The sequence below is a fragment of the Pristiophorus japonicus genome, chromosome 8 (assembly GCF_044704955.1).
Source record: "Pristiophorus japonicus isolate sPriJap1 chromosome 8, sPriJap1.hap1, whole genome shotgun sequence".
Taxonomy (NCBI): domain Eukaryota; kingdom Metazoa; phylum Chordata; class Chondrichthyes; family Pristiophoridae; genus Pristiophorus; species Pristiophorus japonicus.
Window position 1 is genome coordinate 219,402,171 of NC_091984.1, and position 21,840 is coordinate 219,424,010.

The following is a 21,840-nucleotide window of genomic DNA, read 5'->3' on the forward strand; positions in this document are numbered from 1 at the left end:
CCCCTCTCGCTCCCTCCCCCCCCCCCTCTCGCTCTCCCTCCCCCCCCCTCTCGCTCCCTCCCCCCCCTCTCGCTCCCTCCCCCCCCTCTCGCTCCCCTCCCCCCCCCTCTCGCTCCCTCCCCCCCCCTCTCGCTCCCTCCCCCCCCTCTCGCTCCCTCCCCCCCTTCTCGCTCCCTCCCCCCCCTCTCGCTCCCTCCCCCCCCCCTCTCGCTCCCTCCCCCCCCTCTCGCTCCCTCCCCCCCCTCTCGCTCCCTCCCCCCCCTCTCGCTCCCTCCCCCCCCTCTCGCTCCCTCCCCCCCCTCTCGCTCCCTCCCCCCCCTCTCGCTCCCTCCCCCCCCTCTCGCTCCCTCCCCCCCCTCTCGCTCCCTCCCCCCCCTCTCGCTCCCTCCCCCCCCTCTCGCTCCCTCCCCCCCCTCTCGCTCCCTCCCCCCCCTCTCGCTCCCTCCCCCCCCTCTCGCTCCCTCCCCCCCTCTCGCTCCCTCCCCCCTCTCGCTCCCTTCCCCCCCCTCTCGCTCCCTCCCCCCCTCTCGCTCCCTCCCCCCCCCTCTCGCTCCCTCCCCCTCTCGCTCCCCCCCCTCTCGCTCCCTCCCTCCCCCCCCTCTCGCTCCCTCCCTCCCCCCCTCTCGCTCCCTCCCTCCCCCCCCTCTCGCTCCCTCCCTCCCCCCCCTCTCGCTCCCTCCCTCCCCCCCCTCTCGCTCCCTCCCTCCCCCCCCTCTCGCTCCCTCCCTCCCCCCCCTCTCGCTCCCTCCCTCCCCCCCCTCTCGCTCCCTCCCTCCCCCCCTCTCGCTCCCTCCCTCCCCCCCCTCTCGCTCCCTCCCTCCCCCCCCTCTCGCTCCCTCCCTCCCCCCCCTCTCGCTCCCTCCCTCCCCCCCCTCTCGCTCCCTCCCTCCCCCCCCTCTCGCTCCCTCCCTCCCCCCCTCTCGCTCCCTCCCTCCCCCCCCTCTCGCTCCCTCCCCCCCCCCCTCTCGCTCCCTCCCCCCCCCCCTCTCGCTCCCTCCCCCCCCCCCCCTCTCGCTCCCTCCCCCCCCCCTCTCGCTCCCTCCCCCCCCCCCTCTCGCTCCCTCCCCCCCCCCCTCTCGCTCCCTCCCCCCCCCCCTCTCGCTCCCTCCCCCCCCCCCTCTCGCTCCCTCCCCCCCCCCCCTCTCGCTCCCTCCCCCCCCCCCCTCTCGCTCCCTCCCCCCCCCCCTCTCGCTCCCTCCCCCCCCCCCCTCGCTCCCTCCCCCCCCCCCCTCTCGCTCCCTCCTCGACCTGAACCGAACCTCCCCAACCCGACCCAACCCCTCGCCACCTACCTGTAAATCTGGTGCTGGGGACAGGCCCTGCCCGAAGTCTCGGGCCGGCCCGTTCAGCCTTCGGTCCCGAAAGGCCTGCCTGAAGCACTTTCACACAGGTAGGAAGATGGTTTATTTAATCTTTTCTTTGCTTATAAATGTTTATTCAGGTTGGATTTATTTGTATAATATTTGTATAAGTATAAATAAGGATTTATTATAGAATTTAATGACTTACTTTCCCCCCCCCCCCACCCAATCTCGTTCTGGACGCCTAATTTGTAACCTGCGCCTGATTTTTTTAATGTGTAGAACAGGTTTTTTCAGTTCCACAAAAATCTTCACTTGCTCCATTCTACTTTAGTTTGGAGTACGTTTTCACTGTGGAAACTTTCAAATCAGGCATCAGTGGCCGGACACTCCCCCTTTTGAAAAAAAAAATTCTGTTCCAAAGTAGAACTGTTCTACCTGACTAGAACTGCAGAAAAAAAAATGTGGAGAATTGCGATTTCTAAGATAGTCCGTTCTCCACCAGTTGCTCCTAAAAAATCAGGCGCAAATCATGTGGAAACTTGGGCCCATTATCTCCAAGGCACCTCTCCCTTGATACTGCACTGAAATGGCAGCGCAAGATAATATGTTCAATCCTGGAGGTTGTTATTGAATCCACAATCTTTTGATTATGGCAAAATTGCTACCAACTGGGCCAAATTTAATACAATTCTTCCTTTCCTTCCTGAAGATGTATTGTTAAAATAACTTCAGACGACAGCAAGCTCTTAAATATCCTGTGCACTCTTTTGCTTTGCAGTAAATATTCTGTCTGAAAATTGTGAGGAGATTTAATAAAATGGTAGTATTTAAGATTATATACTGTCATTCGTGTATGTCACTTCCCTGTATGTAGAGTAAATAAAGATTGGTTTGTTATTTTGTGTCTTGCTAGATCTGTATAGGTCTCGTACTAGACTTTTCTAAAAAAACAAATTAAGTAATTGGCTTAATCCCTGAATGTTCGTGCTACTTACATCTGTTTAGTTGGTCCAGTAAAAGCTAAGGTGTGAACTGTACCTGTAATCCTTATTGATGGGTCTGTTTTCTTTATTGATGGATCAATTTTTAAATAGGAATTTGCATTCATCATTCTTGCCAGTTGCACCAGATCTGCCTTGAGATACAATTGGAGTAATAAAGTTTACAGCAACACATTGAGGTGATCCTAAATCTAAAATGAAGTCTGCAATTTTTTGATGTTGAAACCAACTGGCTGTTTTGGGATAAAGGTGAAGAACCTCGAGCCTTTCTCAAGATGGTGCTGTGATGTAGATTTTTCTAATGTTTTGTATTTTACAATTTTTTTGAAAGATGATTGCCCCAGCAGCTCAGTGATGGTTCACTGTGCTGCACCTGGGAATGGTTTGTAGTTGAGAAGTTGTAATTGAGAAGTTGCCAAGTGATGGCCAGGAGTTTTGTTCACAGGGAAGGAGGTTAAGTTATTTCAGTCTGATCCTGCACAAAATGGTTGGTTCTGAGTGGGGTAAGAACTCATGCTTTGCTGCTTGGAGTGGGTAATTTAATGGAGTAGGAGGAAGGAAGAGGATGTGTTTTAATTACAAATGAAATAATGTGTGCATGCTGTATTGGGTAATGTTAGCTAATCCTTCTTGGGCAGTCCCCCAGAGTCGAGGATGACTTGCTTCCACACTAAAATGAGTTCTAAGGTGACTGATAAGACCAATGCGGGATTTATAGTCTCTGTCACAGGTGGGGCAGATGGTGGTTGGAGGGACGGGTGGGTGAAATGCTTGATTTGTCGTACTCTCCTTCCGCTGTTTGTACTTGGCTTTCACTTGCTCCAGCGAAGAAACTCTTCAGCGCCTGCGCGGATGCTTCTTCTCCACATTGAGCGGTCTTGGGCCAGGGATTCCCAGGGGATGTTGCAATTTTTCAACGAGACTTTGAGGGTGCTCTTGAAGTGTTTTCTCTGCCCTCCTGGGACTCACCTGCCCTGACATAGCTCGGAGTAGAGTGCTTGTTTCAGGAGTCTAGTATTGGGCATGCAGACAGTGGCCCGTCCATCAGAGCTGATCGAGTGTGGTCAATGCTTCGATGCTGGGGATGTTGGCCTGAGAGAGAACGCTGACATTGGTGTGCCTATCTTGCCAATGAATTTGCGGGATTTTGCAGAGGCAGCGTTGGTGGTGCTTTGAGGTGCCTAATGTACATAGTCCATGTGCTGGATTTTGATCAAAAACCGCCACCACCAGTTTATCGCCCAAAAAAACGCTATGATTATTCAATTAAGAACGGCGGAAAATTAATCAACAAATGGGGAAAAATCCGCCCGGCGGGAAAAATTGCCATTGCATGTGGATTCTCAGCGGTAAACGCGATCCTTGTCAAATTTAGTCCGAGGAGAAAACACACAATATTTTTCAAAAAATAAAAAGATCACAAAACATTCACAGGACCCTTTTCCAGTGAATCGCTGCAAACTTAAAAATTTTTTGCAGAGCTTCATACCTACCGCCGATAAGGGGCTGCTCTGGCTGGTTTCTCCTCGCTATTTTTTCCGCCACCAGCTACGGATCACCGCTACCACAAAACTCTGGCGAAACGGTTTTTTCAGTGTTGCGCGCTGGTTGTTCGCTCCCAAGTGGTATTTCGAAACCGCCGGTGGAACACTTTGATGAAATTCCCACTGGGTGGTTTTCCACCAAAAACGAGGAATACCGACAAAAAATGTGGTAGAAAGGCTGATGAAATTCCAGCCCCATGTCTCTGAAGCATATAGGAGGGCAGGTATCACTACTGCTCTGTAGACCATGAGCTTGCTGCCGGGTTTGAGATCCTGGTCTTCGAACACACTTTTTTTCCCCCTCGGGTATGGGAAGTGGTCCACAATATTCAAGGTCTCGTCATGGATCTTGATAATCGGGGAGCAGTACTGTGTGGCAGGGGCAGGTTTGTAAAGAACCTTGTCTTACTGATGTTTAATGTAAGGCCCAGACTCTCATACACTTCAATGAAAGTGTCAATGATGGTTTGAAGTTTGGACTCCGAGTGTGCACAAACGCAAGCATCATCTGCATATTTTAATTCAATGACAGAGGTTGGAACAACCTTGGATCTGGACTGGAGGCGTCGGAGCTTGAACGATTTCCCGTTTGTCCTGTAGATTAACTCCACTCCAGCAGGGAGCTTGTTAAAGGTGAGATGAAGCATTGCAGCGAAGAAGAATGAGCAGAGTGTTGCTTGGCCCTGGTCTGCAATTGTATTGGGTCTGTGGTGGATCCGTTGGTAAGAATCACTGCATGCATATCATCGTGAAGTAGGCGGAAGATGCTGACAAATTTTTAAGGACATTCCATAATCCCTCGCGGTTGACGGAGTCGAAGTCCTTTGTGAGATCAAAGGAAGCCATGTTGGATGCTGCTCCCTACATTTTTCTTGGATTTGTCGCACAGTGAAGATCATATCCGTTGTGCCCCTTAGTGGGCGGAATCCGCGTTGCGACTCTGGGAGGAGCTCTTCAGTCACTGGGAGGAGACGATTGAGGAGGATTCTTGCGATGATTTTCCCTGTGGCAGACAGCAGGGAAACTTCTCTAATTACCACAGTTGGACTTGTCACCTTTCTTGAAGATGGTCACAATTACGGCATCTCAGATCCCTTGGCGTGCTCTTCTCTGGCATGCTCTCCTCCTTCTAGATAAGCGATGAGGTCATTGATTCGGGCCGAGTACTTCTCCGCCATGCTTTAGTACTTTGCGGGGATTCTGTTCCTGAGTTTTTCAGTTGTCGGCTGGCCTTTTCAACCTCATCCCGGGCTGGAATTGTGCCAAGGTGGTGACGGGTAGCATGCTTTGGGATGGAGTCAAGATACCTCATCTAATTTGAATATGATTTGTTATTGTTTCTATCGAGAGCTAATTATTGTAAGATTTATATCCATAGGGAAGTATATTAACAGGCCATAATTTGCTGTAGCAGGGCATCTAACAACTTCTGCCGTTAGTTAGACTTGCCCTTGCACGTTTAGGTGGTAAGTTGCTGAATGTACGAGCTGATAACGTCACAACGAGGGAAATGGCATCTCTGCGACTTGGGTGAACAGGGCAAGAAACTATGCATCTCTTTAATCACTCGGATTGAAGGATTGTGAAATTAACAGCACAAGAACTGTAATTTAGAGTGGGTGAATTTAATGTCAAATCAGATGCCGAAAGAGAAATAAAGAGGGAAAGGAAACAAAAATTTATAGCAATTAACCTGAAGGAAGGAATGAGACTCCACACTTGAAATAGTTCATTTTCAGTGCCAGACAGATTGATTGCCAGTAATTAACACTTCTCACATTGTAAACCGGGTACTTAGACTTGACATAATTTGATTTAACTTTATATGGAAAGTTTAGTTTATGTCCACTGCGCAAATACAGGAACTTCATGCCATGCAATGCATTTCAATGGTGAGGCAGAGCTAATGGCAGAGCTTTTGGATTTGAGTTTAATCGTGCATCTGCGCCATGCCTGAAGTTGCTGTACCATTTTCGGATAAATAACAATGAGTGACATTAGCCTCACTGTTATTTTGACAGCAAAATCTGGGCCTATTATCTGAATGTATCTAACATTTTTATCTCCGTCTCTTGCTGTCTTCTCAGGCTCCTTCTTCTGGAGGGAGGGCCGGGATCTGCCTCTTGCTTGCTCGGCAACAAACATATGGTGTCCTGGGGGTTTGAGGACATGCTTTCTGCACCGGAGAGCAACAGCAGTTCCAGTGACAACAAAGGTACACTTTTTTCCTTTAGTGAGGGTGGGGGAATAGAAGAGAAAGAAGGGCGATAATGTGCGTACGCATTGAAAATTTGTGTTGAATTATGGGAGATATTAGTCAGATATTTGTAAATTTTTCAAATTTCAGAACAAAATATTGTGTAGGAAGTGTGATAATTACCTAATTCAAAAACAATCCATTAAATAAGTATGGGGTAATGTGAAGGGGGAGATAGCATTGTCTGCAGGTTGCATTATTTGCTGGTAGTGGTATAAAAGGGGGTGTGGAGGGTGGTGTAAGGTTTAAATAGCTTTCTTAGGATTGAGGTGCTGTTCATCTTGATGGGGGGGGGGGTTGGAATGTGGTATGTAATCTAACTGAATTAATGATGGAGCATTTTCAATCCTGAATTACTCCGTCAAGCTGGGGAATGATTTTGCCGTAATGACTCTGATGACCTGTCGGTGTTGAATTTTTACAAGGCAAATGCAGCATATAGAGTAAAGCTTCATCTGTAATACCATGGTGATTGGCCTCCAATTCAACATCAGACGAGCACCTCTCATCGTATCATTGTGACATTACAACAAGATTTTGTGAGCAGATTGTTTTAAGAGTACACCCAGATTTATCATTTGGATTTCAATGTAGTATAATGGTTAGTGTTGATGCCTGTCATGTGAAATGCTACTTTTTCCTTTTCCATTTAGTTCTGCTCTTGTTCCATTTTGCTTGCTTGAATGTCATTCTAACAATTCAATTATTTGCTGCCTTGTTTATTCAAGTTGTCATTCTTCAATTTTCTCTCCTACTTTCTGCTCTGTTTTTGCCCCAATGTTTCTTGGTGTGAATTCTACTTTGTGTTCTAACCATTTCTATGATCGCACAATCTGCCAATTTCCTGCTTACTGGATAGCTGCGATTTGGTTTCATGGAGTCACTTGCAGCTCATAGAGGTGATTGGAGAGAAACTAGTAAGTGTGCCACATCTCTCTGAAAGCACATTGAGCCATTTTGATTGTAGCTTATTGACCCAGTCTTGAGCATTACCACACATTGGCCCCAAGTTTCCACACGATAAAAAACGGGCGCCCCTCCGAGCTGGGCGCCCGTTTTTCGCACCGAAAACAGTGCCGGAAAAAAAACGCGCGATTCTGGAGCGCCCTGCAGCTCCATGTCTGCTTGGCGCGGCGCCCAGGGGGGCGGAGCCTACCACTCGCGCCGATTTTGTAAGTGGGAGGGGGCGGGTACCATTTAAATTAGTTTTTTTCCTGCCGGCAACCCTGCGCGTGCGCGTTGGGAGCGTTCGCGCACGCGCAGTGTGAAGGAAACATTGGCACTCGGCCATTTTTGTAGTTCTTTGTAGCCGTTTAATTTTTGAACATTTTTTAATAAAAGCACATTGCCATCAGCACTGAGGCTTCTTGCAGCAGTGAGAAGGCTGCAGGAAGCCTCAAAGTTGAGGCAGTCGTTTCCTGACGCCCTCCCCCCCCCCACCCCGCTGCCGTCGGGAAATGGCTGCTGAACTTGTGAGACTTCCTGCAGCCTTCTCACTGTCTCCTCCCCCCCCCCCCCCCCCCCCCCTTGCCTGCCGTCTAGAACGGCTTCCTCCTCCACCCCCTGCGGGAACGAACGGCTGCCTCAACTTGAGGCTTCCTGCAGCATTCTCCCTGGCTGAAGCACTTTCACACAGGTAGGAAGATGGTTTATTTAATCTTTTCTTTGCTTATAAATGTTTATTCAGGTTGGATTTATTTGTAGAAGTATAAATAGGATTTATTGTAGAATTTAATGACTTCCCTTCCCCCCCCCCCCCCCCCACCTCGTTCTGGACGCCTAATTTGTAACCTGTGCCTGATTTTTTAATGTGTAGACAAGGTTTTTTCAGTTCTACAAAAATCTTCACTTGCTCCATTCTAGCTTAGTTTGGAGTACGTTTTCACTGGAAACTTTGAAATCAGGCGTCAGTGGCCGGACACGCCCCCTTTTGAAGAAAAAATTCTGTTCCAAAGTAAAACTGTTCTAACTGACTAGAACTGCAGAAAAAAAATGTGGAGAATTGCGATTTCTAAGATAGTCCGTTCTCCACCAGTTGCTCCTAAAAAATCAGGCGCAAATCATGTGGAAACTTGGGCCCATTGTTTCCATCTCCAGTAATATCTCCTAAAATGGCAGCGGCTGATGCTTTGAGGATGAAGGGACCCAATGGTAAAACCGCCATCCCGATTCCTCAATGTTCTTCTCTGCCATTGCTGACATAGCCACATTTCCTGGCTCCACTATTATAAGTCTCTGCTAGAATTAGTCTTTTCTTAAATTACCATGTGGATTCAGCACTTCTTCCTTACGCTGTCTTTCCTGCATCTGCAAGAACAAGGGGCACAGTAACTTACTCGGCCTCTGCCCACGGACAGACAGTTTCCTGTCGGTGGAGTTGCAGATTTTACTTAATATTCTCTCCTGCTCAAGTCGACACCAATCTTTCTGCCAAAGCTAACATTTTCCCAATTGATTTTCAACTGCTTTGTCATTTTCTGTAGTGTGGCAGAGTTCATGCCTTAACTCTACAGTCAACAGCGACCGTGTTCTGTCCAAGGCATGCTGCATGTTGGCGGCAAGCCCCAAAGTACCTCTGAAGCAGCGGCTGTGGAAAGATTCTAACTTGCTACTCCTAGAATGGTTGTTCCACCACAACTCTGGCTCCTTGAAAATAGCTGATAACTCGGAACCTATTAAATGGTTAGTTATTACCATCATTCAGTGCACTAATCAAGCTGATGTCAACTGTGGCTCATTGGGTAGCGCATTCACCTCTTGAGTCAGAATGTTGTGGGTTCAAGTCCCACTCCAGGGACTTCAGTACAAAAAAATCTAGGTTGACACACTCCAGTGCAGTGCTGAGGGAGTGCTGCACTGTCGGATGTGCCGTCTTTCGGATGAGACCCGTCTGCTCTCAAGTGAACGTAAAAGATCCCATGGTACTATTTTGAAGACGAGCAGGGTAGTTATCCCTGGTGTCCTGGCAAATATTTATGCTTTAATCAACGTAACAAAAAAACAGATTATCTGATCATTATCACATTGCTGTTTGTGGGAGCTTGCTTATGTGCAAATTGGCTGCCGCGTTTCGCACATTACAACAGTGACCTCCACTTTATTGGTTGTAAAAAGCTTTGAGAAGTCCGGTGGTCATGAAAGGCGCTATATAAATCCAAGTCTTTTCTTTTCTGGTAGTTGGGTGCAGCTAGCAATCTGGTTGCTTGTACAGGTCTCAAGCCACCAACCCTGATCACGACCATGAATAGATCAAGTCGTAAACTCTGCAGCTACCAAGCTACAGTTCTTGGATGCCAACCACAAGGCCCCAGATTTCCATCCTTAGGCTGTTTGGCTTCTGATCCTCACCATCTTCCTTCATTCTCCATCCTCGAAGATTTTTATCATCTATAAGCTAGTGTGTGGTCTGCAGCTTTTTACTTGAATCCCCCTGCGTACACGTATTAGCTTTCACTTCAGACCAGAGCTCTACTCCCTCTTTGTCTGTTTCATTGCTTTCCCCGTTTCTTTTTTTTTAATACTTTTCCTCTACTCTTCCCCTATTTGCATCTCATAGCATCATACCTTTATTGGGCAGTGTCACCATCACATATTGCTACTCTGCTGCTGGCTTTTTTCTGCTTGGGTAGGCCTTTACTCTCATTTTTGTATTAATTATAGTGCACACTGAATCCTGCTGTCTCTCAAAGCAGCAGTGCAAACTGTTCAATCTCTGTCTTTCAACACTTACTCATATACCTTGTGATCTGGATTAAACTTCTCCAACCTCCTTGCTCCTTCTGTTGATCCACGACATACTGTATGGGATTCTTACTCCATATCTCCATACTAAATATTTGCTTTTTTATGAAACAAAAAATTCACCCCATCTATGATCGTATCCTGGATGTGTCAATCAACACCCTGGCTCTGACTAAAATCTGTGCTGCCATTGGTGACTTCACCCCTGCCCCATTATTGATGCCTTCCCACTTGGCTTCTCATTCCACCATACCCCATGACAAAGCTGCTGCAGTGGTGACATAGTTTTCACCCTTCGTTCCCACATTGACTGTCCTCCCCAAGCTCTTTTTCATTCCCTGAGCTCCTTTCTGTGAAAGTCGTCTTTGCCTACCATCCTTCCAACACCCCACCCCATAGTGACATTATTACTCAGTCACTGCACAAAGCCGTGTCTAATTTGTAGTTTCAACCTACACCTGAATTCCACACCTCCTCTGACATCTCTTCCTCCTGCCTCATTCAATCTCACTCAGCACATCAACTCTTCCAAACAGACCCATGTTTATCACTTGAATCTTGCTATCACCTGTGGCCTCACCACCTAGATAGTTTAATGCAGTGGGCAATTTTTGGGACTGGCCAGTGGACTGCATCGGAACGTAGGACTGCAGAGAGTACAGGACCTCTCTTCTGTTCATTTAATTATCTATGTTCCTCTGCTCAGGCATTGGAAGATTTTGAATTCCATCAAATACTCTTTTAGTTTTTGTTTTATTCAATGTGTTTTAGTGAATGCTCAATTTGTTGAGCTGGCATTCCATTGCTCTTAGAATCTTTATTGTAATTGACTTAATTCCTGTTTCGATTGGGCTCCTCACCATTGGATTCTAGCTCCAAGTGCCACATTCAGATCAGCAACAGGAGCTTTTCGCACCTGACAGTGGTGGATAGAGCAAAGCAGCTTTAAGAGCAGGAGTAGGCCATGCGGCCCCTCGAACCTGCTCTGCCATTCAATAAGATCGTGGTTGATCTGATTTTGGCCTCGACTCCACTTTCCTGCCTGTTCTCCATAACCCTTGACTCCCCTACAGTTTAAGAATCTGTCTATCTCCGCCTTGAATATATTCAATGATTCAGCTTCCACAGGTCTCTGGGGTAGAGAATTCCAAAGATTCACAACCCTCTGAGAGAAGACATTCCTCCTCATTTCTGCCTTAAATGGGCGACCCCATATTCTGAAACTACGCCCCCTAGATTCCCCCACGAGGGGAAACATCCTCACAGCATCTGCCCTGTCAAGCCCCTTCAGAATCTTGTTTGTTTTGTATGTACGATCACCTCTCATTCTTCTAAACTCCAATGAATACAGGCCCAACCAGCTGAACCTTTCCTCACAAGTCAACCCAGTGAACCTTCTCTGAACTACCTCCAATGCAATCGCTCCTTAAATGAGACCAAAACTGTATGCAGTACTCTAGGGGTGGTCTCACCAACACCCTGTGCAGTTGTAGCAAGATTTCCCTGCTTTTATACTCCATCCCCCTTGAAATAAAGGCTAACATTCCATTTGCCTTCCTAATTACTTGCTGTACCTGCATGCTAACTTTGTGTTTCATGTACGAGAACACCCAGATCCCTCTGTGCCACAGCATTCTGCAGTCTCTCTCCATTTAAATAATTATTTGCTTTTCTATTCTTCCTACCAAAGTGGATAACCTCACATTTTCCCACATTCTGCTAAATTTTTGGCCACTCACTTAACCTGTCTATATCCCTTTGCATAATTGGTGTCTTTTAACTTTAACAAAAGCCTGCTAATGATGGAATTATTGTAGCCTGCCTTATTTAGTTCATGTGGTATGAAAGTTCTACATTGTGTGATTTTTTTTTTTTGTTTTGTTATTGAAACTGTTGTACCAGGCACTAACAGTTCTGGACTGGTTTGAGATTGTTCTTGCTGTTTGCAGATTCATTCTTTCAAATCCCTACATTTACTTGGATTTTATCATTTTTGCCACATCAGAATTTGAATACTTTCTAAATTGATAACCGGCCTGCTAAAAAGTTAACTCCAAGAGCTTAGGGTACTGTTAATTGCCTGCTGCCATTTTAAAAGGCTTATTTTACAATATTTCAGTATTTATGAATAAGCCACACTATCCAAAAGTAGAATATTTTCCAAGCTTTCACCTTGGAGACTTATGAGGGCAGTGAGTGTTGACTATCCTTGTCTAATGCCCTATTTGACAGCAGGTTAATTCACTGCACAGTAATCATAAGTAGGAACCTGGACTTAATTTTTTCCCCTTCAGACTCTTTACTCTCTTGCCCCCCCCCCCCCCCCCCCCCCCAACTACTCTCCAAAACTTGGGAGAGCTCATGTTAATTTTAGCCATCCAGTTGAGACCTTAGCTGAGACTGGATAAATCAGCACATGGCTTACTATGATACCAAATGCTATCGTTGGCCATCAATGCAGTCGTAAGCTGAATTCAATTAAGTATAGATTTATTTTTTAGATTCTGCATGATTGAGTACAGTTATTCAGACTAGAATAATATTTGTGCATGGAGTATGCCAAACCACCGTCCCATCTTCTTTCCTTATAATTTTTTTTACAAGTAAGTTTGATGGTTGTCATTTTGAAACTATTTCTTAAACATCAAAATTTCCATTTCTACTTCTGTCTTAAAGGTAATAATTCAGGTTGAGGTATAATGTCATTGGTGCTAATAATTCTCCAGTGCTTTTCCAAGTGGCCATTTTTCACTTGTGATGGCTCTAGCCAGTATCAGCAGATTATTCAACTGTGATCCTGTCACCACTTAACAGTGATCCAGAATGAAAACCATATCTGATTTTTAAAAACATCAGGCAGCAGATACATGGCACCCATATAGCGTAACCGGTGTTTCTTGAATCTGATATCCAGTCCTGGATAAGCTGTAATTTCCTCCAGTTAAACATTGTCGCAAACTTCTTATCCTAGCTACTGATTACATTCCTCGTCCCTGGCCACCTATCATGCATTGACGCTGACTGTTCCCAACTTTGATGTCCCTTTGAATCCCAGTCTGAGCTTCTGACTCCATACCCTCCATCACAAAGATCGTCTACTTCCACCTTCCGAACATGGCCCTTCTCGCCCCAGCCCCAGCCTATCTGCTGTCGAAACCCTCATCTATGTTTTTCACTGCCCAAACTTGACTGCCAATGATCTTCTGGCTGGCCTCCCATCCTCCACCCTCCGTAACCTTCAGTTCATTCAAAATTATGGGGCCCATATCCTATTCTGCATCACGTCACGTTCACCCATCACCCTTGTCCCTGCTGACTGCATTGGTTCTCTGTCCATGTTCCTCTCCAATTGAAAATTTTCATCCCCGTGTTCATATCCTTTCATGGCCTTTCCCTCCCTATACCTGTAACCTTCTCCAGCTCTACAACACTCCGAAAACTCTGTATTCCTCCAACTCTGGTCTCCTGTGCATTCTCATTCCCTTCACCATAGGCAGCTCTGCCTTCCGCCATCTAGTCTCCAAGCTCTGGAGTTTCGTCCTAAAACCGCTCCACTTCCCTGTTCTTTAAGACCCTCTAAAACTTTCCTCTGATCAAGCATTTAGTCACTCCTAATATCTCACCCTTTGGTTCAACGTTTAAGATGTTGAGTTTCTTGCATGGTTGAATTGACTCCAAGGTTTGTTTGGAAAGACATTTACTGGCCAGGTGATGGCTAATAATATCGAGTGTTTTTCCAGTTGGTTTTGGTGATCTTTTGCTTGTGCTTTACTGTCTGGGTGTTGAAAGGTTGTGGATGACGGCAATTGATTATTTCACATTCCAGTTTATTCTGTCTTTATCAAGATGTTTACTTACTTCAAAAGGCACACATTCATATTTTGAACCATCTGTTATGAATTGGCAGATAATATTAAATAAAATGTTACTGTACCTTGGCATTTGATTTAATCCTGTTTTGGCTGATGCCACTTTTTGTGCAGTTCAGTGCTCCAGCTAACTTAAACAAAATAAAAACACTCCCACTCTTCATCACTAACCAGTAAAGTGCACATATTTGGATGTTGGAAGACTATAGGAGTAGGTTTGGCCGTGAAATCCCTGTGGTTGAACAGTATCCCCATGCTCGGTGTCTAGGCTTATAAAGGAATAATTGAAGTCTGCCAATATCTCTGGGACCATACCCAAGCAAGGAATCATTGGCTTCAGGAGAGGCCGAAAGAAAATTTGAGAGAAGGGGAGAGGTGGGGTGGGGGATCAGGAATGGCTTAGAATAATGCCTGTTGGGTACGCAGTAAATGTGTGATGTATCACTAGCATCTTGACACCGAAGTGAGTAAATGCTGAAACTGATGTTGAGCAGAGTTTGTCAGTTTATGAAATGGAGCCTGGCTGATGAGCAGAAATGTTACAATGTATGCCCATTCATTAGAAAAGACTCACTGGTCAGAAGTTCCTACCTCTCAATTGTCTTCTGCTTTCCTGAGTTCTCCTAGCTGAAGTCTGGAGGTGGAGTGTCCTGGAAGAAATTTGAAAAATCAGCTTCTGTTCATTTTTCACTGGTTTCTTTTTGTTGCTACTGATTTCTCTAGGTCTCCTCGACACTTTCTCTATCTGAGGTAAGGCAGGTTACCTGTGAGTCTTTGGATTTCATGTTTAATACCTCTTGGGTATGATTTGAATGGCGGTTCCTCCTTCATTAATACCTTGTTTATGTCGCCTCTCGGCCTTTATTTATCATAATGACTCTGTAGAGATGCATTTGTTTTCTGGTTTCCCTTCTGTCTGGCCTGTTAATTAGTCAAATGTGCAACTTCAGAAAAAATAGTTGAAGTTTTTTTTTACAGTTCCTGGAAATTTAATCCAGGGATTTAGATTGTACCAAAAAATTTAATATTGGCCCAGAATTTGCTGGAGCAGGTCATGTTTATTTGATTTTTCCTTCGCCCTTTAGCTCAATTTTTTACGCCGACAATTGCTGGAAATGCGAACTGATAATGGCGTGGGAAATGGGACCTTAGTGAACATCGGGACCAACAGTCTTATCTACTTAACCAATATAATTTAAGGATAGAGAAAGAAACAGGAATAACAGAAGGAAATGGGGTAAATTAGAGTCAAAAAGATACAGCAAAAGAAATAAGCAGAGAAAAAGAAAGATTGGATTTGGAGGGAAAAAAGACACAGGAAAAGTGAGAATTTTGTTTGTTTTAATTAAAATTTTAAATTTTAAAAACCTTTTTAGGAAAAATTTACTATGCAGGAATGAGATTCCATAGTTTCTATTGTTCCCTTTCTGGGCCGGAGAAATTATGTGACATCTTGTCATTGTTAAGTACTAGACTTAACTCTCTGTGGCGAGTTTAATTTGTTTTTACAGCAATTTCTTGACACTTGTGGGGAGGTTGACAACGAGCTCTCACAAGGCGAACGGAGTGGCGCAAATTGTCAGCAATTTGTGGTAATTCGCAACTCACATCGTAGCTCTTCCTCGCCACAAATTGCTGGGTTATTTGCACGGCAATAACGGCATGTGCACTAGAAGTCGCTGTTATTTTCCCAGCAAATTTTGGGCCAGTGAAGCTGTTAATTATGATCCTTTTGAGTTTGGATGACCATCTTCTACTTTGGTCCCCTGCCTGTGTCTTATAAGTAGGCTTTTCAGTGTTTTGATCGAAAGAGGGAACATTGTCATTTGTGTCCTTGATATTTGATGATTACTAAAGGGGACTGATGCCTTGTTATGTAGACAGTAAGGTAGTGGGGATTTAAAAAAAAATCTGTTGAGTAACAGTATACTGCAGTGAATATACATTATAAGAGCAGTTTTAGTTCAGAGCATACAATAGATATTTTCATAGATTTTTTGAAACTTCTCTGGGATCATAGGAATTTACAGTTCAGTCAACTGTGCATTCACTATTGCTTCCATAAATTGTGGAAACATGATCTGAACTGTGTCTTTGTGGATCTGAAGAAGTTATTGACGGATCAATTTGGTAGAAGAACTGGAGCCAGCTGCCAAATGCAATCTGTGTAACCTGATAGTCTGGAGTGCCAAAAGAAGGGACTTGCAGGCTCACTTTCCACATCAAATTGATTAGGTAAGAAATAACTCCATTGCGGCTTTGCGTTTTGCAGTGGAGTAGTGCAGATGGTGCAGGGTATTTGTCATTCGCTCTTGAGCTTTTGCATGTGCCGATTAATTTTGGGGATAAAATGAAAAACCATAAATACTGAAAATATTAAATGGGAAATACACAGCATGTCAGTCTGCATCTGAGAAAAACGGGTTCATCTTTAGATGCTTCATCAGTTATGATGCTAACAGAGCGACCAAGCTTTTGATTGCCTCTTCTAATATCATCTTTGGCTTGGCAGCCATTTTTGTCTGATTACGCATCTCTGAAGAACTTGGGCTGTTTTTTCCACGTTAAAGACACTATATAAGTGCAAGTTGTTGTACTTAGTTTTTCTCACTGATGTTTGATCCCTTCTATTAGGGTATTGCCATGCTTATTGCTCTCAGACATCTGTACTTCTGTAATCCTCCTTTTTTTAATTGCATTATTGGACAATAAGTACTGCTCGTTTCCTCCTTCTGTACTTTTTGTGGAATGAAGATGAACTGGCACTTTAGACCTTCCAGAGACATACTATTTATCTGGCATGGTTATGAATTGCTGGTAGTCAATTGCATTAAATGTACTTAAGGCAGCACAATCTTAAATCAATATTTACTTGGATGGTGATTAACTCCCAAACTATTCTAAATCCATTACTACATTTGAATTGAAGGTGCTTACCTTTTGACCCGTGTGCTCCACCATTTGACTTTTGTACTTCTGGGGAATGGTACCAATTCTGAACCAGACTGTTCGCAACCTTGGTGTCATATTTGACCCCGAGGTGAACTTCCGCGCCATCATGAAGACCACCTCCGAATGTTGCCCGACTCTGCTTCTGTCTCGGCTCCTCTGCTGCTGAAAACCTCATCCGTGCCTTTGTTACCTTTAGACTTGACTATTCCAATGCACTCCTCCATGTTCTACCCTTCGTAAACTTGAGGTCATCGAAACTATGCTGCCCATGTCCTAACTCACACCAAGTCCTGTTCACCCATGACCCCTGTGCTCGTTGACCTACATTGGCTCGTGGTTAAGCAACGCCTCGATTTTTAAAATTCTCATCCTTGTTTTCACATCCCTCCATGGCCTCACCCCTCCCCATCTCTGTAATCTCCTACAACCCCATAACCATCAGATATCGGTGGTGCTCTAATTCTGGCCTATTGAACATCCCTGATTTCAGTCGCTCCACCATTGGTGGCCCTGCCTTCAGCTACAAAGGCCCTAAGCTCTGGAATTTCTTCCCTAAACGTCTCCACTTCTCTTTCCTCCTTTTAAGACTCCCCTTAAAACCTAGCTCTTTGATCAAACTTTTGGTCATCTGCCCTAATATCTCATTCCGTAGCTCGGTGTCAAGTTTATAACGCTCCTGAGAAGTGCCCTGGGAAGTTTTATTATGTTAAAGGCGCAGCTTGTTAAATACAAGTTGTTGCTGTTGTCTTTTTAGATTTCTCAGCTATTCTGGTTTTGAATATGTGACACTAAGGGAGCCATATTTCTGAAAGAAAATGAACTGCTGCTAAAAGCACACTTGCTTGTTTTCACTTTTGAATGTTCAAGAGGTAACTTTTTTGGATGAGATATTGTCATCTGCAAAGTTTTGACAAACATCCCCAAACACACCCCAGCCCTCTTCTACCCGAGACATTGTAACTATCAGGAAAGGGTGGACAGGGTCTCTCTTCTCTAGGCTAAGGGGTGATCTAATACAGGTCTTTAAAATTATGAAAGGTTTCGATAGAGTAGACGTAGAGGTGATTCCACTTACGAGGGAGTCCAAAACGCGGGGCCATAAATATAAGATAGTCACTAAAGTCCAATAAGGAATTCGGGAGAAATTTCTTTACCCAGAGAGTAGTTAAAATGTGGAACTTGCTACCACAAGGAGTAATTGAGGAAAATAGCACAGATGCATTTAAGGGGAACCTAGATAAGTACATTATAGGCGGTCCCTCGAACGAGGATGACTTGCTTCCACATGAGTTCACAGATGTTTCAATGAAGGACCCGATGTTCCAGTCCTGAACTCCAATTGAAAGGTGGATGGTGGCTGCGTGGATTTTTTTTAAGGTGTGGTGATCGTTGCACATTAGCCACCACACGGGCTTGACAGAGCTAGGCCCTTATCTGGTGGCAAGGGTTAACCAGGACGACTGGAGATCTGCTCTGCTGCACAGACCGAGTGCGCGCACACATCGCAGTGTGGACTGGCCCGTGCTGCCCCTGGGCCCTCTGCTCTTCTGGGACCCCTACCCTCATTTGCCGCACATCCGCCATGATCAGTACATAATGTACTTATCGTGGCGATAAGTAATAAGGAAGCGAGGAATAGATAGTTGTGCTGATTGGGTGATAGGAGGATCATATGGAGCATAAGCACTAGTATAGACCAGTTGGGCCAAATGGCCTGTTTGTGTGTAAATTCTGTGTAATTTATCATTTTCTGCTTTTATTTTTTATTTGCTTATTCAGTAAAGTAAGAATATTCATTTTACTCAGTTATCAAACCTTGATTGTTGGGAATAATTTGATTATCCTCAGTAATTTTAGATATTACCTAATAGAATATGAAGATGATAGATTCTATAAAAGCAAGAGATCTTGTGATGGTGGAACATAAATAGCTTTCCTCATTTGCAATTAATATTATCGATTATGAAGAGGATCTTGTATTGCAGTTGCTGATCTGTTCAGTCACATAAATTCAAATTCACTGTATAATATTAGATGTTAATTTCATTAATACGTGGAAAGCATTTTTTTCAGTTTTTCTAATTTTCTTTTATTCTGTGATCATGGAGGGAATCACAACTTGATTTATTATTTCTTGCCTGATGTCTTTTACATGCTTTAAAAAAAATTACCCTTGCCCCGGAGCAGTTACTCCTTTACTGCTGCTTTGATAATCTTTACACTAAGGACAGAGCAGAGATCAAACCTGGGGCCTCCTTGGCCTGCCTAAGTGCTGCAATATGCTGTGCTTTTACTCAGAGTAATAAAGTGCAGATCCCTGAAGTCTATCAGGGTACTATCTTTTTTTAGTTCTGTGTTGGAGTGTTGGTGTAAATGCATCTCATTGCTGGACTGAAAATATTTTCCCAACATATTCCCGTAAGTGTTCTAATTGCAAGACGGTGCTAGTGGAAATGAGCAAAAAACTGGCCATAAATTAGCATCTCCCTTAGTGGATAAGGAAAAAATTTGAGCATTGGAAATGGATTTGGCCTGCTAATGGAATAAGGATGCTCTTCTGAGGTTGGGACTTAAAAGGAGTACTGTTGGAGGAGGAGTTGATGTTGACATTAGGTGGCACCCATAAGTAAATGATCTCTTCTCTCTCCCTGACTAATGCATTGCTATAATTAGTTGCAAAACCTTGTTCCTTGTACTGCATCCACCCAAAGCATCTTGTGCATGTAATGCAGGCTTTCACATTTTGGGGTATTTAAGCTAGACATTTGCTGTTTCATCATTGCCAGTCACTCCTGTGAGTGGATCTCTTTTTCCCTATGATCAGGAATATACTTTTGTTCCACCAATTATCTAGATAAACAATAGCATAACCCAGGAATTGTAACACAGCATTATTGCTCCTTGCAGCAACCACTGGAATGTACCACATGTTCCACAAAAATACTCCTTTCTATAAGAGTGGTAGGCTGGATAAACACCAAAATGAGAGACAGGATTGAACAAAAAAGTGTTTCTATTTACCCAAGATATGTGAATGAACAGTACAGTGAGCTACACATTTCCCTACACTGCTAAATTTATAAAACAACAAAAATACAGCGTACTTTATCTAAATAGGGAACACAGCCCACTTTTCTTCCTAGTTTTTCAAACTAGGAAGAAGTGTGGTCATTTTGCAAATATAGACCTTGAACTAGAGACCAACAGGTTCCAGCAGACATCAATGATCCTGAATGAGTAATCAAAATAATTCCCCATAGTATACATTGAGTGAGATGCTGCCAATTAATTGTATGAAATAGTTGGCACATATTAAAAACAGTAACAAGATTGCACAGAAAGATTAGTACCACTGCTTCCCCACAGCCCGGTGGAAAAAGTCACTTCTTAAGGTAGCAGTTATATAAATCGGAAAGTCATGGATCGATTTTAGGTCTCTGAGTTCGCTGATCTTGGCTGGATTGTCACAATTGGTTATAGTTCCCCTAGACTAGAGAGATAAAAATTAGCTGGAGTTCTTGTGATCCTGCTGTCCAGTGACCTGTGTTGGGAAGCACGTAAGTGTGCATTATTGGATGAAAAGAGGATCGGCTTCATCAGTGATGTTGTTCACTGTCAAATAGCTATCAAGTCCCTGTCTAGGTTCATATGTGAAGATTGGACACCTGGGTAAGGTACCAAAGGGCTGCTGATGCCTGTGGAACCATACTGAGTCAGCATCTTCAGGAGAGAATGGAAAGAGAGACTCACTGGGGAAGAGAATGCAGATGATATGCCAATATCCAAACTCTGTGGGAAAGGTTTTGGGGTGAAGTGGTAGAGCAGTACTCAAATTGTGGAATAACTCCCCCCATTCCCCTGAGATTTGGACATAATGTATATTCTAATATTGCAACATCTTAAATGTTAGATATGAACTGCTATTTTCCTGAACATGTTAACTTTTTTGTTCTGACGATTGTTTAAAAAATGGTATTCCCTAGTTTTGGTGGGAGATGTGGGGAGGGTGTTCCTTTTGATATTTATTACCCATTCTGTCTTGAAGTGGTTAACTCCTGCTTGGTGTATGGCTGGAGAGACAACAATCTCTCAAAGTATCCTCACTGTTCATTCACACCTGCATTTCCACTCCCACCCAAAGGATTGTTGAGTAGGTGTTAGGAATGAAAACTCTCGTGTTCCTCCTTCCTTCCTTCTCCTTTCTCTCTTTCTCCCTTCTCTCTTTCTCTCCTTTCTCTCTTCTCTCCCTTTCTCTCCTCTCTCCCTCTCTCTCTCTCTCCCTCTCTCTTCTCTCTCTCCTCTCTCTCTTCTCTCTCTCCCTCTCTTCTCTCTCTCCCTCTCTCTTCTCCTCTCTCCCTCTCTTTTCTCTCTCTCCCTCTCTCTTCTCCTCTCTCCCTCTCTCTTTCCTCTCTCCCTCTCTCTTCTCCTCTCTCCCTCTTTCTCCTCTCTCCCTCTCCTTCTCCTCTCTCCTCTCTCTTCTCCTCTCTCCCTCTCTCTCTCTCTCTCCCTCTCTCTTCTCCTCTCTCCCTCTCTCTTCTCTCCTCCCTCTCTCTCTCCCTCTCTCTTCTCCTCTCTCCCTCTCTCTCTCTCTCTCTCTCTTCTCCTCTCTCCTCTCTCTCTCCTCTCTCCCCGCTTCTTCTCCTCTCTCCCTCTCTCTTCTCCTCTCTCCCTCTCTCTTCTCCTCTCTCCCTCTCTCTTCTCTCTCTCCTCTCTCTTCTCCTCTCTCCCTCTCTCTCTCCTCTCTCCCTCTCTCTTCTCCTCTCTCCCTCTCTCTTCTCCTCTCTCCCTCTCTCTTCTCCTCTCTCCCTCTCTCTTCTCTCTCTCCCTCTCTCTTCTCCTCTCTCCCTCTCTCTCTCTCTCCCTCTCTTTCTCTCTCTCCCTCTCTCTTCTCCTCTCTCCCTCTCTCTTCTCCTCTCCCCTCTCTCTTCTCCTCTCTCCCTCTCTCTTCTCCTCTCTCCTCTCTCTTCTCCTCTTCCCTCTCCTCTTCTCCTCTCTCCCTCTCTTCTCTCTCTCCCTCTCTCTCTCCCCTCTCTTCTCCCTCTCTCCCTCTCTCTCTCTCTCTCCTCCTCTTCTCCTCTCTCTTCTCCTCTCTCCCTCTCTCCTCCTCTCTCTCTCTCTCCTCTCTCTTCTCTCTCCTCTTCCCTCCTCTCCCTCTCCCTCTCTCTCCCCCTC

At 44.9% G+C, this 21,840-nt stretch overlaps 1 protein-coding gene across 1 annotated transcript in view; it reads left to right on the top strand.

Moving 5' to 3' along the window:
• LOC139269009 (probable E3 ubiquitin-protein ligase HECTD4) overlaps positions 1–21,840 on the top strand; it is a 279,923-nt gene that overhangs the window by 54,563 nt on the left and 203,520 nt on the right. The window contains exon 4 of the mRNA XM_070887933.1: positions 5,937–6,064. Within this exon, the coding sequence (XP_070744034.1) occupies positions 5,937–6,064 (128 nt within the window). The remainder of the gene's footprint in view (positions 1–5,936; positions 6,065–21,840) is intronic.